This window comes from Ptiloglossa arizonensis, chromosome 9, assembly GCF_051014685.1.
Source record: "Ptiloglossa arizonensis isolate GNS036 chromosome 9, iyPtiAriz1_principal, whole genome shotgun sequence".
NCBI lineage: Eukaryota > Metazoa > Arthropoda > Insecta > Hymenoptera > Colletidae > Ptiloglossa > Ptiloglossa arizonensis.
In genome coordinates this window covers 2674830-2692498 of record NC_135056.1, presented here as the reverse complement: position 1 = coordinate 2692498, position 17669 = coordinate 2674830, and the positions used below count along the sequence as shown (strand labels likewise).

General features: G+C 31.4%; 1 protein-coding gene across 1 annotated transcript in view; it reads left to right on the top strand.

Annotated features, from left to right (window-relative positions):
- LOC143151153 (gamma-aminobutyric acid receptor subunit alpha-2) overlaps window positions 1-17669 on the top strand; it is a 56355-nt gene that overhangs the window by 25494 nt on the left and 13192 nt on the right. Inside the window, exons 4-8 of the mRNA XM_076320015.1 lie at window positions 4189-4271; window positions 10512-10711; window positions 11972-12059; window positions 14019-14179; window positions 16501-16677. Coding sequence (XP_076176130.1) covers window positions 4189-4271; window positions 10512-10711; window positions 11972-12059; window positions 14019-14179; window positions 16501-16677 — 709 coding nt within the window. The remainder of the gene's footprint in view (window positions 1-4188; window positions 4272-10511; window positions 10712-11971; window positions 12060-14018; window positions 14180-16500; window positions 16678-17669) is intronic.

Sequence of the window (17669 nt, the reverse complement as noted above, 5' to 3'; positions counted from 1 at the left end):
AAGGCATTCTGCACAGTTTAATTACTTTAATTGAAACAATTGCTTTGCTTGCTATACGAAACGTAAACAAAGTATAGGGAGAAGTTACAGTAACTAACAAGTAAATGTACAATGGGGGATTGGTTTAGAAAAGTTTGAAAAGATCGTAATTAAAAATGACTCTTGGACAATATTTTGGGAACACACGTTCATAGTTTATACCAAGTGAAAAAATTAATGCATATATTTAGGGGATTCAACACCAATTACCTTGTTCGTAACATATGTTGTCAAGGATATTCTTTCGAGTAATCTACAAAAGGTTTTGGCATTGGCTTATTGTTCATTAAAAAAATATTAACAAAAAATGTTTGCAAAATATGGCATTTATCTTCTGTAGTGTTTCTATGATGAATTATGATTTGTTTCAAAGTTTAACACGTGAACAGAGAAAACCTGTCTACATCTCGACCCCAAAATAATACAATCCGTAATGTAACTTAATCAATGGATTAGATCAGGTTACATCAAATCAATAGCCAATTCGAGCTGAAATACAAGATCAGTGAAATTGGTTGACGCGTACCGTAAACGTGCAGAAGTTTGTCCCTATCCTAATAACTCAAAGGTCATTGGGAAAAGAAGAATCGTTTACTTACATCAATCGTAACGTGACTGCTACACCTCGATGCAATACATTGTTACTATTGGCTAAATGGAGCAAGTGTGGAAGTCCACCGCTTGACAAGAAACGCGAACGAATCAAAACACGATAAAATGAGATGCAATGAACGCAACTCAGATACATTTTGCATCTCATTTTATCGTGTTTGTTTCGTTCGCGTTCCTCATGACTTCTCGAACTTAGCCAATGTAACAATATATCTGCGTAATAGCATAGCAGTCGTATCACGACTGATGTGAGTAAACGATTCCGCTTTCACACACGACTTTTTAGTTTTCAGGACAGTGTATGTATGCGAGTGTGACTTCTCGACCCATCTACAGTACGTAAGTCTTAAACAAAAACAGCGCTTATTTCAAGAGCAACTCTGCTTGCTTTAAATTGCTGCAATTTTTCCTCTGTATTGAAATACACTTCCGGCGGATCCTACATAAAGGGCAAAATTGTTAAAAATAATGACCTTTGCTGAACAACTACTGAAAGTAAGTACTATATTTTTTAAACTTATTTAGTCAATCGTTTTTGTCTAAATATGAATGATGAGTAAAACTGTTTTGGGATTATTCAAAAGGATGTCCTTGACAACATATGATAAAGTCAAAGTCATCAGAGCTGAATCGTTTAAATTATACAATTATCCATGTATTTTTTAGCACTAAGTTGAAACCTCAAGAATGACAAATTTAAAGACTGCGATCCTTTGTAACATCTCCATTTTGTGACAATATAGTTCACGTTTTATGAGTTCGTTCTTTCATTGCAAACATTGTGTTTCTTGATCGCCATTGGTTGTTCCTGAAGGATTCGGCGGAAAACCTGAATTCTCATTCAGCTCGCGCTTGGTCTTTTGGTGGTCCTAAATATATTAAAGGTGAGGAAAGAGAAGGGAGAGCGTTTCATCCCGGGTCTGCTAATGGACTCATCAGTGAGGCATTCTAGCAGGCCCTGCCTTATACGCCGGGATATTGGGAGATCGATAAGGGACTATTGGTGACTATTGAAAATCAGTCTCAGATGTTTCATCGTCCCCACCTATCCGAAAGAGGTCATGACGATGGTAGACGGTCTCTCGCGGAACCCGGACTGGTACTCGATTAAGTCGATACCAGCACTCTTTCAAAAAGTTTGTCCGCATCGTAGAGAGTCCGCGGGCCTGCCTACCTTCTGGAGGAGGGTCCGCGATTTCGTCCGACCACCAGTACATCCGGTGAACACATTTAATAGAAAAGAAAAACAAGTAATTAATAATGAAGACATGATCAATACTAAGGATATTAATCTCAAATTTATACTCGCAATCAGCCAAATTCCGTTATGTTGAAAAAGTAATCTTTATCCGTGAAGCAAAGAGATCTGCGCCCATCTGGGTGCGCTCAGAGAGGCATCGTCATGTCGCAAATGTTCGCGATACCTTTCAGCCGGACTACCTCTTCTTCCAAATCGAACAACTCGACTTCCTGTTGCGATCAGATTACAGCGAAAGTGACTACTATCAAAGTATCCTTGTCAAGGCGCTCAAGAGTTCATCTGTACAGCTGGCTGCCTCTGTCCGAACAGTGGACCACAAGCCTCCTGCCAATCTTATCCTCCTTTTCTTTTTAACATATTTTTGGCTCCATGTTGGTTCTACGAGTGTGGTCGGAAAGTAAATTGATCCAGGCAGAGCCACCATACTTGGACAAGTCTAAATAGTCTGGGGGGTCGGCATGCCCCTAGAGGTGGCCCCTTGGAACCGAGTCTTCCTCTTCAGCTAGGCATTCCACTGCTGGGCACTATAGTTTAGGATTCGGATCAATTTATAGAATTGTCATCCTCGCAACACGATCGATGAAGCCCCCCAGTCCTGCCATCACATACCATTCATAAAACCAAAGAAGGAATTGTGAATGGGTCGTTATGACGATCAATAGGGAGCTTCTGGTATGATTGGCATCAGATTTCTCAGGTTCGCCAAACCCATACTGCAACAAGCATAGGAAGCTATTGCTCCTGAGGGGTGTATGACAACCTTGTAATATTATGACATCAATTGAACAATTTTTGTTTGTAAAAGAAGATGCACAATATTTGCCTTTTTACTCTTTTTGAATGAAAAGGTATTTCTAATAATTTTGAGACTTTATATATTACAATAATCTTTTTTACACTACAAACAGTGTGTATTTAGTATCATTATTAAGTAAAATATTTGGCAAGTGGAAACAAAATCCATAATTAGTTTTAAATTCTGTAAAAGAAATGAATTATTACAAATTTCAACATAACAAAAACCGTATGAATATTTTAGATTGTTTTTTTACTCTACTCCTTCTTGGATTTCGTTATAAATGAAACAAATAATTATACAGAAGAAATTGCATTTCCCGAAACAAAAATATCTTCACGTTTTAAAACATGTCGTTAGAAATCTGTGTCAAGACGAGAACTATAAATGTTTATTCCACATGAAAACAATATCGTGTAATAACGTCCAGGACCATTGGAAATTTAATTAATTATTCGATCTTAAATGTTTTTCAAAATAGATAAGTAGAGGATATTTACTTATTTTTCGTTGTCTACTTTTTATAAAAAATATAGAAAATGACTAAAATGATTGTTTAAACAAGATAAGATTTATTATTAATTATTCAATAAATATATGTCAGATACACATATACTATCCAGCCAAGAAAATGTTTCTTAATGAATCAATGGTGCTGTAGAAGGGTCACTTAATATTTAGGCAGTTTATAAAAAATAAGCGACGTAAATATGATATAAAATTATATATACTATTTGTATCAGATGGTATAGTTTAAAGTGGGTGTATTCAAGAGCTTCAGATAAGCAAAAGGAGGTGTAGAGGGCGGATATTTTTACAAGATTCGTTATTCTATAATTATGCGAGTTTTCTGTGATGGTTGCATACAATTCTATATAATAAATCTTTTGAAGATTCAAAACCTGAGAATTTACTAAAAGAAAGACATTGTATATCTGTAGACACTAGCGAGGAATAAAATTACTAACAAATATATTTATTTTAATAAATATCCATATAAATATATAATAAATTTAATGTACCGACATGTAATGATAAATCTAATACGTAAATATAAAGTAAAGTAGAAATCCAATTTATTTTTGAAAACTATATTTGCTTTTTGTTCTTGGTAACCTATTGTCCCATATAACACAATTTTATGTAACACGACATTGTTTTGGATTATAAATACCATGTTATACGGGGCTTGATTGTATTACAGATATAGCAAATCAGTGCGTAGAAACTACAAAATAATTCAAATGCATACATCTATGAAAAATCTCTAAAGTTAATTTTCTTAAAAATTAAATCATCTATGGAAGCAATAAATCTTGCATTGTTGATTAATATTTACCAATTAAATTATTCTTTAAATTATACCATGAACTATACAACACTCTGTATTAGCTTAAATGTATAATATTATACGTTATATAATACATGCGTATTAAAAATTTTGTATACCTTCCTGATTCTACCTTTAAATTAAAAATAGGTTAACTATAAAAGCAAAATGTCCAATGGAGCTGAGGAATTTTCCAATGGATCGACAGTCTTGTCCACTTATTCTTGGAAGTTGTAAGTAGTTTTCAAACTGCTAAAAATTATATGTAATGTCAAAAATAGTATTAGAAAACTTTATTTAATTTCCTTTGCATAGACTGATCAAAAAGAATCATTTTATATACAATAGATGCAAACTTATCGATGAATTGGTTGGTCCTTTACCGATTTTGACGACTTTGAAGCAGATTGTAAAGAGTAACATTTTGAGCACCTCTTTTTTATACACCTTATCGGCGGTCGGCTTTAGTTTTTAAAATACAATGTAGTGAACTTACACCTGATCCCTCGTAATATTCAATTATTATTTAATCAAACGTTTGTCTCAACCTCAATACTTGAACAGAGGATGGGCTCTACTCTCGAATAGCTCTAATTTAATGTACTGTATTCTTGTGCTAAACCGAGTTATCTTCTTCTTACGAGAAGAAAATCTTCCAACCCCTTGGACTGGAGATAGTGTGGGATTCTCTGCAAACAAATATACCAGATTCGGAATCTATCCGCTAAAACCCCCATAGCGATCATCCTCACACGATTAAAAAGGAAGACACTAAGTACCATCACAAGTATTAGGTCGTCCTATAAACTCGTGCCGTTTATTTTTCTACCACATGAAGTAATATTTTAATCTTACCTATGAGGCTTACAAAAAAATATAACCACCCTCGTTGTCAAATTTCTTGTCAACTAAATAGTGTTGTAACAACAGAAACAAGTATAAATCCGATGGTGCGATAACCGGAGAATAACGTAGATTAGATGAAATTTTCCAACAAAATTCATATTATACTTTTGCACATTTTGTGGAACATGCAATCTGGCGGTGTCGTGATGGAAAATCACATTATCACGATTTATAACTTTTATACACTTTTCTGCAATGTTTCTTTTAATTTTTCAAACTGAACCCAATACAAGTCGGCATTAATTGTCTGATTTTACGAAAGTAACTTTAAGAACAAATTTCGTTAGTAGTATCACCATACAGAAAACAAAATTTTGCAAGGATGTAAACCAGGTTTTGCAATTCGTTCTGCTGGATCTTCTCTTTCGGTCCACGTTCGTTTTCTTTGGAGATTTTCATGCATAATCTATTTTCCATTTCCAGTTGTATTTTCTTCAAATGTCTATATACATATGATTTTGACAAAGTTAATATTTGCGACATTTCTCGTTTTGACAAATTCCTCGTTTCATTCACCAGATTACAAATTCTATCTTCGTCCGTCTCGACTGAATGTCCGGCTCGTGGCTCATCTTCACTATGAAACCACTTTCTGCACATAACCGATAGAACACTTTCCTCATAAACGACATAAATATTATTTGCTGCACTTATTGCTGTATTCTCTTTTCGGAATTGATATAACACGAGATGATGGAAATGGACACGCATTTTACTCATTATTTTATTGGGTATTAAGTATAAACTTCTTATAACTTCACGGTCTATGGCTTTCGAATGCCTTCTACAGACTAAACTAAAGTATAACGGTTTAGTCACACAAATACTTTCAGCTCTGTGTGTTTATAAAATATAACGCGAAAAGTATGAATACACCGCGGCACGAACTTATGGAACGATTTAATATTTATTGATAAGAAGGGGAGAGGCCAACCTTTTCTTCCTAATTGGTAAAAAAAAGCCATGCCGCCATCCAATATAGCGTAATGTTATGAAATAGGGAAAGTTAGAAAGAACACTTAACAATCCCTTGGCACTTTACTGAGGTTTTATTATAATAAACCGACAAAGTGTAACTCTTGAATTAAGCATAACTTTGAGAAATTAAAACAAGTACAACCTTTATATTTTCTTACATTACAAATCGTAAAAGTTATACTTGTTTGAATACTAGCATGACTTGTTTTTGTATGAATTGTAAATATGTAGAGTATATTTTTATCAAAATGAGTATAAGCGGATTTGTATTATTTTTAATAAATACAAATTAGTTCTTTTCACTATAAATAATTTTCAAAATATTAACGATTTTTATGCATATTAAATTGTATTCATCTTTTCATTACGACCAACTTAACGAATCAACGATAGTACCTAAACTGTAAACAAATTATTCTGTTTATGAATACTTGACCCTTTATTGGAATTTAGTGGATTAGAACTAGAGTGGAGATATCAACTGTGCCTTCTTTCCGTGGACGAATAATACTATAATATGTAGATGCATGGTTGCGTATGGTTTGGGTAATTTGTACCAGGATGGTACAATGAGAACAACTATATGTATAAAATTGAATTTAAAGCAAAATGCTGACAAATTTGGGATATTAATTTGTTAATATTTTCAACAAGATAATGATACTAAACACAAATCTCATATAATTAGAAAATGATTATTATAGAACATGTCACATGTCCTGGAAACATCTCTGCAGTCTCCAGATATTAGACCCATAGAGAATATTTGGAAAGGATTAAAACGCCGTGTACAAAAATACACAATTTCAAATAAAAATGATTTAAGAAATGCATTACAAGAAGAATGGAGAAAAATCGATGAAAATGTAACAAATAATTTAATTGCATCCATATCCAGGCGATTACAAGCCGTTATAAACAATAAAGGATATCCTACAAAATATTAATTTATTTGTTAGTTTGTTAATTCTTTGGTTTATTAAAGAAAGAATCTACTATATGAATACTTTTTTCCCCGATGGTCTCTGTACTCGCTAAGAGTTTTGTTTTATATCTTGTACTAAAATGATTAAACCTTAATAAAATACTATATCATTTAAAAGCTCTGTTAATTTCCTACATTTTATTGTATTTCATTGTTAAATGAATGTTCTACAAATAAAATTATCATCGTTCAAGAAGTGCACATAATAGTTTATGAATATTTTTTTTAAATACTGTACACCAAAATATTTTTGCTAATATCTCGAAACTAAACCCGCCCGCCGGTTATATATATAAGAAAAAATTGCTCAAAATGTTGTCCTTTACAAAATATCTCAAGATTATTAAAATTGGTAAGTAACCAGCTCATTAAAAAGATAACTTAAATGATTGATGAAGTTGGATCATAATACAACCAATTTATCTAAATATATTGTTTTTCTATACGCAGACTTAGGAAACGACTGGTATTTCAATAATCATAACTTAATTACTTATTTTGTATAATGATCAGCCACTCTTTTAATAACTAGAATCATACTTGAAATTTGTAATAGCGTTGTAAAAAATGAACGGTGTTTCACTATTTTCATTATATTTTATCTGTATAATAAGTTAACAGATTCAAATATATGTATGTGCAATAGGCTAGAATTTGAAAGAAATTAAATTTCACATGTAATAGACCACTTCTATTATTGTCCGTAAAAATATCGTTATCATAATAGTAGCTAGTACTTTATGATTAGCATAGATTTCTTATTTAATTTCTTTCAAAAAGAAAGAGTATCGTATCTCTTACATACATTTCTCTTTGCTTTTGTCCGTCTCCTTTTAGTAAAATATTTAAATTTTACTTAAAACAGTGAACAAATGATAATGTTGCCTGAGAGTATCTTTAACATAGTAAGTACGTAATCGCCAAACGAAATGGCCTATTAAGACTACTTTCACTAATATCTCGCCTTTTACCTTCTATTTTATGGAAACGTTGAGACTTTTGATTGTCTTTAGACGTATAAGTAATAGATTTTATCTAACGACAAAACTTATTGAACAGTACTGTTCAACAGTCCTATTTATCGAACAACAAAACTTATTGAGCAACCTAGTACTATACTGTTCAATACATTTCAACTTATTGGAACGTAGTACAATCTCCATCAGACGTCTCACTGCCAATGCAGTTTTTCAGTCTGTCTCTTTCACTTTTATCTTTTGTCATTCTCATTCTCTCACATGCATCTAACCTTCAGAGATCGTTATTGAATTCAATAACACGAAGTTACGAAGTTAAAATTTAATTACAATTTTTCCAACGAAAAAAGTTCCACTTTCATACAACTTAATCTCGATTATTCGCAATTAAGAATAAAAATGATTATTGTATATGTAAACATTTATTTCTTACATTTATCAAACTTATTTTCATCGTTTGGATTGCGGATAAACGTGTGTAAACTGAAAATCTTGTTATTTATTTTCTGCATCATCATACTAAATACATATGTAAATATGTATTGTCCGTTCACGAGAAGAAGGCACAACGTGTTTACATTTCCGCTCCGCCCATTATTCGTTGCCACTCCTACAATCGCAAGCAAGAATGACCGTTGGCCGAAGACAGTAACGAAGCCCAATGGCAGCGATCTCAAGTTCAAGTGAGAACGAATTTGTAGCAAGGTGCATTGGCGTAGACTCCCAATAAAACGTCAAGTATTCATAAACAGAATAATTTGCTTTCAGTTTAGGTATTACCGCCGATTCGATATGTTGCTTATGATGAAAAAATGAATACAATTTAATATGCGTAACAATCATTAATATTTTGATAATTATTAATAAAAAGAACTAAATTGCATTTATTGAAAATAATATGAATCCGCTTATACTCGTTTCTATCTGGCTGAATTCTGTATAATTACAATTCACACAAAAACAAGTCATGCCAGTATTCAAACGAGTATAACTTTTACGATTTGTAATGTAAGAAAATATAAAGGTTGTGCTTGTTTTAATTTTAGTATGACTTGTTTTTGTGTAAATTGTAATTATACAGAATTCATCCAGATAGAAACGAGTATAAGCGGATTTGTATTAGTTCTTTTCGCTATAAATAATTTTCAAGGTATTAGTGATTATTACGCATATCAAGTTGTATTTATTTTTTCATTACGAACAACTTATCGAATTAGTGATAGTATTTAAATAGGAACGAAATCATTCTGTTTATGAATACTTAACGTTTTATTGGGAGCCTACGTCAATGATGAGTATTGTCTCTCACTCGGTCTCGTCATAATCGCTGTTGATCTTTGTCGGTGTCTTCAACCAATAGCGGACCTTGCTTATGATCGTACGAGCGACAACGTACTATGGGCGTAGTGAGAATGTAAACACGTTGTGCCTTCTTCTCGTAGATGGATAATATATATACTTTATTCAACTAATAAACTGAAATTACGGTGTATATCCTTCATATTTTGTCTAAAACAAAAAATTAGAGGGATTAAATACTGAGCTGAACGATGGAATAGATTTACCCCTCAGGGACCTTAATAGATCAGTTCGATTAGCAGTTACAGTTTCCCTTTATAAAAAACACATTGTTGAGTCCGTACACTGGTATTTAACAAAGAACTCTAGCGAATTTTTGCTTTGAATCAAACTTTCATATTTTGGACTGACAGTGAAATCCAACCATATGTAAATATCCAATGAAGTTAGTAAACGAAATACTCGAAAAATGAGCTCAATAGTGAACGCTTATCATACTATACATGCTTAGTGAAATTTTAACTAATTTAAATTAACAATTTTTATATTTCTCATTGCGTTTTCATGGTAGTATTATCAACGAATTGGTGAGATTTTTCCGATAAAAATATAATCAAATTAGCCGGATTTTAATTATTTTCACTTATACGTTATATGAATTATTACGAAAGAACTTTCAGCTGCGTATAAATAAAAATGTTCAGATAAAATTAAACCGATGGTGCCATCTTATGTCATTTAAAGTTCAAGTGTTCTGTTTAGTTACCTTCTTATGAAAAATTGTTGTAACACCTTTTCTCTTCTGATTATTAGCTACAGCTTTTTATTGTACTACCAGACTTTCTTTTTATTGTATTAACCTGATTGTATTGTTTAGTTCCTCTTTTTTACTCTTTATCTTTAATTAAACCAATAAATATAGTATTCTTTTTGTTTTATCTAAACGGCTTCATTAATTTCTAAACCATCTAACCTTGACAAAAAATAATCTGAATGTGGTCGTGTTTCATTAACCCATTGATGATACTCTCATGAAGATAGAATGAGAAATATAAAAGTTTCTAATTTGTATTAACAAACGTCTCACCGATACGCGTATTACATTGCTTTAAAGTCCAGCCAACTTGAAGAATCCTCTAAACAATGATGAGGATAAGTCAAGATCATTTATAGAAAGTTGTAAAAGAAAATGTGACTATTTATGAAAGGGTTACTTATAATAAATGTGTATCGATTTCATGCTGTATTTACTATTAGTGAATTGTGTACATAGTTAAAAATTAAGCGACTACGCGTTCAATCTCTCCGATTATTTTATTCATTTTTAGATGCATACACTTCTGAACAATTAATTTATGAATGGCAGGAGGATTCTTCCGTGAATTTTGTACCTGGAATGGCTCTTTCGCAATTTGATTTAATGGGTTCGCCTTACCGAAATTTAACTTTCGTTCGTCGGGAGGGTGAATTTTCGGTTCTCCAGGTTTCCTTTAATTTACAACGAAATACCGGCTATTTTCTCATTCAGGTAAGTCGAATGATCAAATATTTTTTCTTCGATTTAATTACAATTACGGTGGCCAGATTTGATTTCCTAAATTGCTGACTGGGAAGAGTGAGAGAAAGTAGTACAGTAGGGGCTGTCTCCCTCCTTCGTAGATTTTATGTTGAAGACATTGGAGTGGGAGGAGGTCGCGAATTGCATCGCAATTTCAATGCCTTTAACACAGGATCTGCGAAGGAGGGGAACAGCCCCCACTGTACTACCTCCTCCCACTCTTCCTAGTAAGCAATTTAGGAAATCAAATCTGGCTATTGTTACAGTATAACTTAAATTATTTTACCCGTTTCATTCAAATAAATATTTCAAAGTATTTCAAAAATCTTTTCAATGTAAAATATACTTAATGAATATAATAAATTAATTCAAACAAAAATTTATTTTAATTAAAAGAAATGAAATGGATTGGCTTCCAAAAATGAACCTATGTCAATTATATATTTTGAAAATGTTTAATCATGTTGGACCCCTTGGTGACCGAGGCCGTAAAGAGGAAACCTCACTATAGGGGCAAAAACAAATAACTTATCTTGGAAGTGAACTTTTATGAAATAAATTTTAAAGCAGCTGTTTAAATATTGTACAAACTCATAAACTCACAAACACAAAGAGCAATATATTGTGACTATTTTTCTACCATTTTTCATGCACACTTTACGCCTCCTTGGAGAATTTGATTTTATTTCTTTCGAATTAAATTTCTTAATAAAATGTTTTTACATTAAGCGTAAGATATGTGAGAAGCAATTATTCTATTAAACTAATTTTAAATTGCAAGTAATTAATTTGTTTTCCAATACCTCTTAAAGTCTTGACTAAGACTGGAGAATGCTTTGGATCATAATTCCTTTCAAATTATTTATCTATTATTGTAAATAAACAATTTGTAATACGATATATAGGTTTCTCTCTTACAGATGTGGGCAACATGTGAAAAATTTACGATCTGTACGAAATACAGATATGATCGTCAAGAGATTGTCAATTATTATTATTATTTTTAATTCAATTAAAATAATCTGGCCACCGTGATTGTAATATTTTTGATTTCCTAAATTGCTTACTTGTAATAAAATTTTAATTTTAATTACAACTTTACTGATATTACTTTTTATGTGATATATTCTACGCTCTTCATAAATGAAAAGAATGAAATTTATAAAGAGTGTAGTAGTAAACAAACCACAAACTCTCTCCAATACATCATTATCTTTTTGAATTTGTTAGGTTTACGTGCCTTGTGTCTTAATAGTTGTACTCAGTTGGGTATCGTTTTGGATTCATCGTGAAGCTACTAGTGATCGAGTTGGTTTGGGTAAATTATTTTTCATAAATCTACTTTGATGCAAATAACAACTAAGAATCTAAATAATGGATATTGAGGACCGGTTCCAGGCGGGACTAGTCTGCATTAATTCATTGACAATGAAAGTGTTGTAACTTATTCATTACGTACCATTCTAATCACCATTTGAACGTACCAGTGTTAACAATGCGGAATTTTTTTCTATTTGATTCAGTTCTATTTGTTATTAACCTTTATTTCTTTTCGAATGGCCAAAGCATTCGTTTCAAACTAAAACTCCTTCATTTTCTATTTTTATTATCCTCTAAAGCATAGAAATAACTAATTTGAACTACCAATACGTTATCACTTTTCAAGCCTACAAGTATCCACACTAATCAGTGCAATTACTATTGCATTTACTATTTCTGGCTTCCATGATATCTTAGGAATTAGTTGATCGATTGACTTCATATTTGGAGAGAATCTTCAATAGCCATGCCTTTATCGCAGGAACTAGAGATTCTTAAAAATATTCAGTTTTACTATTTTTTTTAACATACTAAACACAAAATAAAGCTAAAAAGTATAAATTCAAAATTTAAAGTTTCGCCATTTTTTTATTTATCGGGATTTTGACTTTTCCCTAGTTTTTGCTATAATTATATCTTTCTTAATGAAGATACTTTTTCACCCTCTATTTCTGATTAGCGGATCGGCTGGAATCATAGAAACCAATGGATCATCTTTTTTAAAAGAACCATTAAACAAGAAGCTATAACTCCAATAATTTTTAATATTTCTGGATGAAAAAAATATTCTATGTACTTTTAAGATAGAGAAACATATCTGGACAATCTCGCTACAAAATAGACTACTTAAGATTAAAAAAAAAATTATGAAAGGAATCGAAAAAATGACAATTTAGACTGCAATACCCCTTAACTCTCGCTGTACCACGCTTGGGTCTTTCAAATCTAGAAAAGTTTTGTATTGCTCAATTATACTATTGATAGAGTTTCTCTTAGAAATTAAGAAAAGTGCGATAAAATAATGGAATCTTCCTTCGAAATATTTATACAAGCAAGATCAAGTAACGGGTCCCAAATGTGATCTTTTCATGGTTGTAAACCGCTAATATCGCGAGGATTAAACCATAATGAAGCCTTCATGTTGCCACATAAAACCGGGATTACCACGTACCGCTTATGTTATTTTTCAGTTTATAATACCGGTGTACCTGCGCTTCAAATACTATACAGAAATTATAAATTGCCAAGCCCTTAAGAACCAAATGACAGAAGGGCAAAGGGACTAGAATCCTGCTCTACTCAATCTCCAAAAGGGATTCTCATATTTGAATGTTAAGAAGTCATATTGTATAGAAATACAATATTTTTATTTACGGGAAATGTACAAAATTGCAGATGCGGGATCTTACTATATTGCATTACAAAATTCCTCGTATATTTAACATATTATCAAACATCATTAAGCTTTTACTTTAAGAACCAAAATCAAGTTATCTTTATCAGTCAAACAACTTCCGCTATCTTCACACTGCACATACTGTACATTCTGTATATATTTGTACATATTGTGAAATAACAATAACTTTCAATTAAACAACATTAGCTGTATTCAGTTAATTTGAAGTGTAACGTATTTTTCAACATCATCGTGTACCTCAATCGGATTTACAAACCAATAGATGCATCAGACTCACGGTGTTACAATACGAGTTTTCTTGTAGATACTTATTGATGCACTTTTTCATATTCTGTAAGATACAAAAGTTTCGTTTAACTGATAAGTCTCAATTTTAGTATAGGCCGGTCCTCAGTGTTAATTAATAAAATATTTGTTATAAATTTAAATTCGTATATCGTATGTAATTATAAATTGTTATTAGAATAGATCATCTATTACTCACATTTTTTTTGAATTAGTAATGACTATATAATTAAGAAAAAACTTTTTTTTTTTTAGGTATCACTACAGTATTGACATTATCAACTATTAGTCTCGATTCCAGAACCGATCTACCAAAAGTGAGATACGCTACAGCTCTCGATTGGTTTTTGCTAATGAGTTTTGGATACTGCATCGCTACACTTTTAGAATTTGCTGGCGTTCATTACTTTACGAAGGTACTTTAGCATTCTAAAAGTAATTCTTATTTTTTAGCTCATTTTTTTCCTGTTAACGGAAAAATTCTTTTATTATTGGTATTTTGTAGGTTTAATAGTTGATTAAATTCGATCAACTATTCCAGTAAATGTTGTGAATATACAATATTGAACACATTGCTTGTACTACTATTCTACAGATTCATATGTTAAAGTCTTATTAAAAATTCAAAATAAATAATTTACTCTATCGTATACTTTTATTGCAGTTAATTGTAATAAATACTAGTTTGTATTTTTTCAAACATCATCGACCTCTTCAATATTATTCGTTTCTACTACAGACATCTATCTACCGTCGTATATGAAGTTCAAAATTTAACTTTTATAAATATTGAAAAAAATTTGTTTCATTAAATTAGTAAATTTTTTTAGAAACGTAAAATCATAGCTATTCGTATATCGCCTTCCGCTGACTTGAAGTCTCGCGGGACGGTACAGGGGCAAAGAGGGTTCGAACCGCCCATCCCCACCTGAGCCGCACGTTCTAAACCTTAGCCACGCACTCTGCCATAGTAGTAGAAATAAATTTCAATTATGTCCCTACCTCAATATGTATATAAGTATAAAGCTTGGAGATTACAAACTACTGAGGTTTCGTTTATGCTTATATTTAATGCATAAAACGTTTGTTTTATCTCATAAAACTTATTTAATATAAAAAAGAATATTATGTAATATTAATAGTCTTTCTATAGGTGGAGTAATAAAGATAATTTTTAAATATAATTAATTTTCCTTAATGAAATCAAACATTTCGTATAATATAATCCGATTTAACTCTAGTTATTTCTACAAAAAAGTATGAAGCAATGTTTCCCAAGAGAACAATGTTCCAAAAGTATTAAAATTTAACATTACTATTACTCCATATAAGAAATACACGGCAAACAGAATAATAAAATCAAAAAAATTTTTTTTTTTTTTAAGAAAAGTATACACCTTTTTAAGAAAGCAATGTTTACATTTTGTCCATACATTAACACATGAAGGCTACTATAATATTTACCATGAAAAATGTTTTATATCTAAATTTGTAGCTGACCAGAAATTGATTAACTTTTGTCTGAAACATTTTTTCATCAGACTATTGAAAGTGCCTGAAACATCATGGCTACAGATATATGCCACGCACTGTATATAACTTCTTTTGAAATAAATGAAAATTCATTTTTATTTATTTGTAAATTAAATTTTCATTAAATTATTTTTGTTCTTGAAAAGAATTTTACTTACTTCTACTGGTAATTATATAACTAATGCTTTCCTAGCATGTAGTAAAAAACTAGCGAAAATTATTGTCCAGTATTAGATATAACTACTGTATAATAGTAATATGTTGAATCTACGCCAATGGGGATCTGCCTGCAACATGTTTCTCACTACTTTCTTCGTCAGTAAGTTTACATGCATCTGTAATGAATTGAATATGTGCATGAGAATAGGTGTACTCCTTCCACTTTTCTCGCATTCCTGCCACGGGACTTCAAGACAGCGATAAAAAGTACTATAACTGCAAATCAACTGTACCTACAACGCATACGCTACTTTACTGACGTGGCGTTACTTGCTCAGCGCTAAGCCTAAACCTAACTTTGCCCTGAAGCACTAGCGAATACCCATAGCCGCAAAAAAGTCAGTTGACTCTCCCTGGTCCAAAAATATACACGAACGAAAGATATATAGAATGGTTAACTAGCCAACAAATATAGTGGAAATAACCTTACAATGATCTTGTCAGTACGCAATTAACTTTGACTATATGTAGAACCAAAATGATACTGCTCACACTTAGAAATTTCATAGTCCTTCAATCTTATATTTGATCTTTATGCAGTCAACTATTAATATTAGTAATGGAATAAATTCCATGTCAACATATATTGTTTCGATCATCCAAAACTTGTAAACAACTATCAATTAGAAAAAACTAAGCGATACATCACTCCACAATAAAAGATATCATCATAGTAGGTACTTGAAACTTTTCCTCGTAAATGTATATTATATTCCCACAGACATAACAACTTCAAGATCAATAAAGATAAAATCGAATGAAAATCGCGAGTATTAAAATTTTACATTTTTTAAGCGTTGTATCATTTTAAGAAAATATATTATACTATCCCCTGATTTTTTTTTTAAATGATTAATAAACATGGCGTCTAAGACATCCTAATAAATCCATATAATTATTAGCCTAAATATATTTGTTTCTTCACCGATTCTAATATTTGTACAATTTTCAAGCATTTTTTAAATTCTGAAAACATTATTATCAGGTTGGCAGTGGAGAAATTCCTTTAGATGAAGAGGACTCGGAGGACGCGAGCGAGGCCACTTATCAAGACGGATTTTGCAGTATTGTAGCGTGTAGTTCCCAAACGGTACATCCAGAGACTATAATCGACGTATCTCATAGAAGAAGTTCCTTAATATGCGACGTTTACAGCGTTAACGTAAGTATCTTGTGATTATGTAGAAAATTATACAATTCATTCATTAACAATCATTAAAAATTTTTAGTTATGATTGAAAGTAAATCCCACCAAACGTCGCTTTGTTAAATCACTTTTCTTACATACTGAATACTTATATTCCCTTGAAAGTACGATAAATTTTTCTATTATCGAAAAATAAATAGTTTTTACCGGTTATGACGCATAAATTATCGCGAATATTGCCCTTTTCAGTTTTCAAATATAATCAAAGTTTAAATATGACTTGAACTATGATCAAACGAAAAGTCTGTTTGGTTCGTAGTCTCCATTATTGACCACGATATTTTTAACAAGTTTAATAAATATTTGACATTTTGTTATTATTAATTTTTAATTATATCTTTTCTATTATTTTAATTGGAAAGTTATTTCTAGTTATATTACTTCAAATACTAAATTATAACTATTTGCAGAAAATTTATATCAGTTATCTCATCTTATCAAAACCTCTCTCTCCTTGTATCATATACTCTTAACCTAGTTAGTAATTTTTTCAGTTATCATTAAAATTAAGCATTATCTATTTTATTTCCAAAGCAATTAAAATAAATAAATAATTGTAATAGAATATTAATTATCAATAAAATTTAAAGTGTCAATATTCGCATATTAACGTAAACTAATTTTTGTGTTTACTTTTATACCTACAGAATTAAAGAATTAGTGATAGAGAATTACAATCGGAGCAGGCTTCATTTAAAGCGTTAAAGTAAGAAAAATTATTTACTCTTTTTTCTTTTCCGAAATATGATGCCACAGACAGTCGTTGTCGTGTGTCCTCTTGTTCACTGGCAGTCTGCCACACTCGTCGCAGAAAATAACAGAAAGCCCGTAAAATAGGGAACTGTTGCATTATACAGGATGATTCTCTCGCCAATAGTTCCATTCTGTTTTTCTCTTAGAAATATAGTATAGCAATTTCTGCTACAATGCTCATCGGCGTCAACTAA